The following is a 2,858-nucleotide window of genomic DNA, read 5'->3' as shown; positions in this document are numbered from 1 at the left end:
ACCTGCGCAGTAAAAACAAAATGAAATGCCTGCAGACAACAATGACTATAGCATCATCGTGTCTTAGACTGGAATCTTCGATCGAAACAAATCGACAGCGACGATCTACACCCATACCCCTGATCGCGCCATGGACAACACAACTTGTGAAAAATGCCTCTTCTGCCGGTCCAAGAGTCTGAGCCTTGAGGATAAACACGCTGACGACACTCCGTGGAAGAGCGACATCGGCTAGGGAGGTAGTGAGGGGAATTTTTCTTAGATGGCTGTGAAGAGAGTAGAGGCTATCACGTTCGCACAAACTTCGTTGGAATTGGCTCAAACAAATATACATCAGCTCTTATTCCAATAGATACTTTGTTGTACGGCAGTTAAAGCTAGCTTTTAGAGCACCAATAGCGGATGAAGCTCTGGCCAATTGGGCCGACAGCGACCCCACGCCCCGCCTCGGGAGGCGGCACGTGTGACACGACCCTCCAGCCTCCGCGATCAACCTCTGCCACCGGATCCCTGGCCTCCCACCTCTTTCACTTACCTAACAGATCCGGGCCCTTGGATACCATGACACACTCCCACTCGCACGACAGCGTTTCGCACTCGCACGCAGGAGGCCAAGCCGAGCACGGCCACAGCCATGAGATCCTCGACGGACCTGGCTCCTTCCTGGGGCGCGAGATGCCCATAATTGAGGGCAGAAGCTGGGGCGAGCGAGCCTTCACCATTGGCATTGGCGGGTACGTACGTGTATAAAACATCACGATGCAGCATGGCGCACACAATTGGTAGGAAGGCGGAGAGGAGGAAGTTTCGCGCACACCCACACGCCCAGCCTTGGCTCGGGATAGCCATTGGACTATAAACCTGGAGCAGCCAAGTTAACGTGTGTCATACAGACCCGTCGGATCCGGCAAGACGGCCCTCATGCTCGCCCTATGCTTAGCTCTTCGCGACAAGTACAGCATAGCCGCCGTCACGAATGACATCTTTACGCGCGAGGACTGCGAGTTCTTGACGCGGCACAACGCGCTGGCGCCGGAGCGGATTCGCGCCATTGAGACGGGCGGCTGCCCGCACGCTGCGGTGCGCGAGGACATTTCGACCAACCTGGCTGCGCTGGAGGATCTGCATCGGGACTTCGACACGGACCTGCTGCTGATCGAGAGCGGTGGTGACAACTTGGCGGCGAACTACAGTAGGGAGTTGGCCGACTTCATCATCTACGTGATTGATGTGAGCGGCGGCGACAAGATCCCTAGGAAGGGCGGCCCGGGCATCACCCAGAGCGACCTGCTGGTCGTGAACAAGACGGATCTTGCTGAAATCGTCGGCGCGGATTTGGATGTTATGGAGAGAGATGCGCGAAAGATGCGGTAAGCTCGAGCATTTCTATGGGGTTGGATGCGTTTGCTGACCCCGTGTTCTGTAGGGAGGGAGGCCCCACGATCTTTGCCCAGGTGAAGAACGGCAAGAACGTCGAGCACATAGTCAACTTGATTCTCAGCGCGTGGAAGGCCAGCGGCGCCAGTGAGGTAAGCAAAAATAGGGCTTAGGTGGACGCCATGTTGGGGACTTCGATACCAATCAGAGGGAGAGAGTCAGTGGAACGGGCTCTCTCTAAATGTTTGATACATTTTTTTTTTTTCTGTGTGTTTACGGCACACTGGTATGGCCGTGCATTCGAGCTGTATAGAGCCGACACCAGTACTTCCACAAGGTCACACTAAAATGAATTGAAGTTACACGTACGAAGCATGAGGTTTAAAAGGCTGCAAGTAATCACTCGGCGCCGCAACAAGCCTCAAAGCGGCCAACAGGTGTACTCACCCGAGTGTCTCAACGCTCCAGAGACACGGCGGCATTCCTCCCGAGCTTCTGTTGCCAACTCCCCTTGACAAATCTTGTTTCCCACCCTCTCCTCGCTTGGCGACCCGACGCCGTGGGCTATCCAACTTGGCGAACCGGAAATTCCTCCGGTCAGTTGGCGACTCTCCTCGCAGGCAGCCGGCATGGCAAAACATACAGCCCTATTTATGTGTACATAAGCAGGCCCTTACATGCATGTTCTGGCGCGCGACGCTATATGCGTAGGAGGAGGGCAGGGGATTAGCGATCCAAGGTGCGGCAGAAACCCAGTCAGCAGATCTAAGCAATCTGTCAGCAAGCAAGTAAGCAAGCAGGTGAATGGACGGGTGCGGATGATCACCCGCATGCGCAAAGGCAAAGGGAGGGGGGAGGAATACGAGGAGGTGCGCGCCGCGCAGCCCCCAAAAGCTCGCCAAGGGCGGGAAAAGGGAGGAGCCCTGGATGTTTTTGGCGAGCGCAGCGCGTGCTAACTCGGTCCGCCCTTGGCTAGCTACTCCTAGAGTAGTTTCGAGGCTGTTCGCGTCGGGTCGCCTCTCCCTTGACTACAGGTCTCTTTTTTCCTTGACTTTACGACGCATTCGCTGCGTCACCCACGGAAACAACGCTGCAGCAGCATTCTTGTCGTCGGAAGGGCCTACTGCTCCGAGAGCTGGCAGCGTCGCGGCCCTGCGTGTGCTACGCGGCCGCAATATTTCTCAATAACTACGCGATGCAGATGTCGGCCAATGACGGCCGCATCAATAATCCTTACTATTCCCGAGATGCTGGGATGGCCTTATCTCGCGCATGCAAGAGCGCTGATAAGCTAGTGCCACAACCGGGCGAGAAAGTGATACAGTCATAGTGTGTGGTCGAGGTGCTCAATACGTCTGTGTGTAAGAGTACTAGGCGCCTGGTGCTATGCGTACAGTCGTGAAATCTCCAAATTCGAGATATAGTGGGGGGGTATAGAGTGCCGTAGTCAGCGTGGCCGATGGGAGACAAAACACAAAAAA

At 55.4% G+C, this 2,858-nt stretch overlaps 1 protein-coding gene across 1 annotated transcript; it reads left to right on the top strand.

Moving 5' to 3' along the window:
* Positions 1 to 561: 561 nt before the first annotated feature.
* K452DRAFT_228819 (uncharacterized protein) lies at positions 562 to 1,550 on the top strand (the record flags this gene model as incomplete). Its single annotated transcript, XM_033536996.1, has 3 exons — positions 562 to 734; positions 894 to 1,370; positions 1,427 to 1,550. The coding sequence occupies 3 exons, from the start codon at positions 562 to 564 to the stop codon at positions 1,548 to 1,550; spliced, it is 774 nt and encodes a 257-aa protein (XP_033397103.1).
* Positions 1,551 to 2,858: the final 1,308 nt, after the last annotated feature.

This window comes from Aplosporella prunicola (genome assembly GCF_010093885.1).
Source record: "Aplosporella prunicola CBS 121167 unplaced genomic scaffold K452scaffold_14, whole genome shotgun sequence".
Taxonomy (NCBI): domain Eukaryota; kingdom Fungi; phylum Ascomycota; class Dothideomycetes; order Botryosphaeriales; family Aplosporellaceae; genus Aplosporella; species Aplosporella prunicola.
This window is presented reverse-complemented; position numbering and strand designations above follow the sequence as displayed.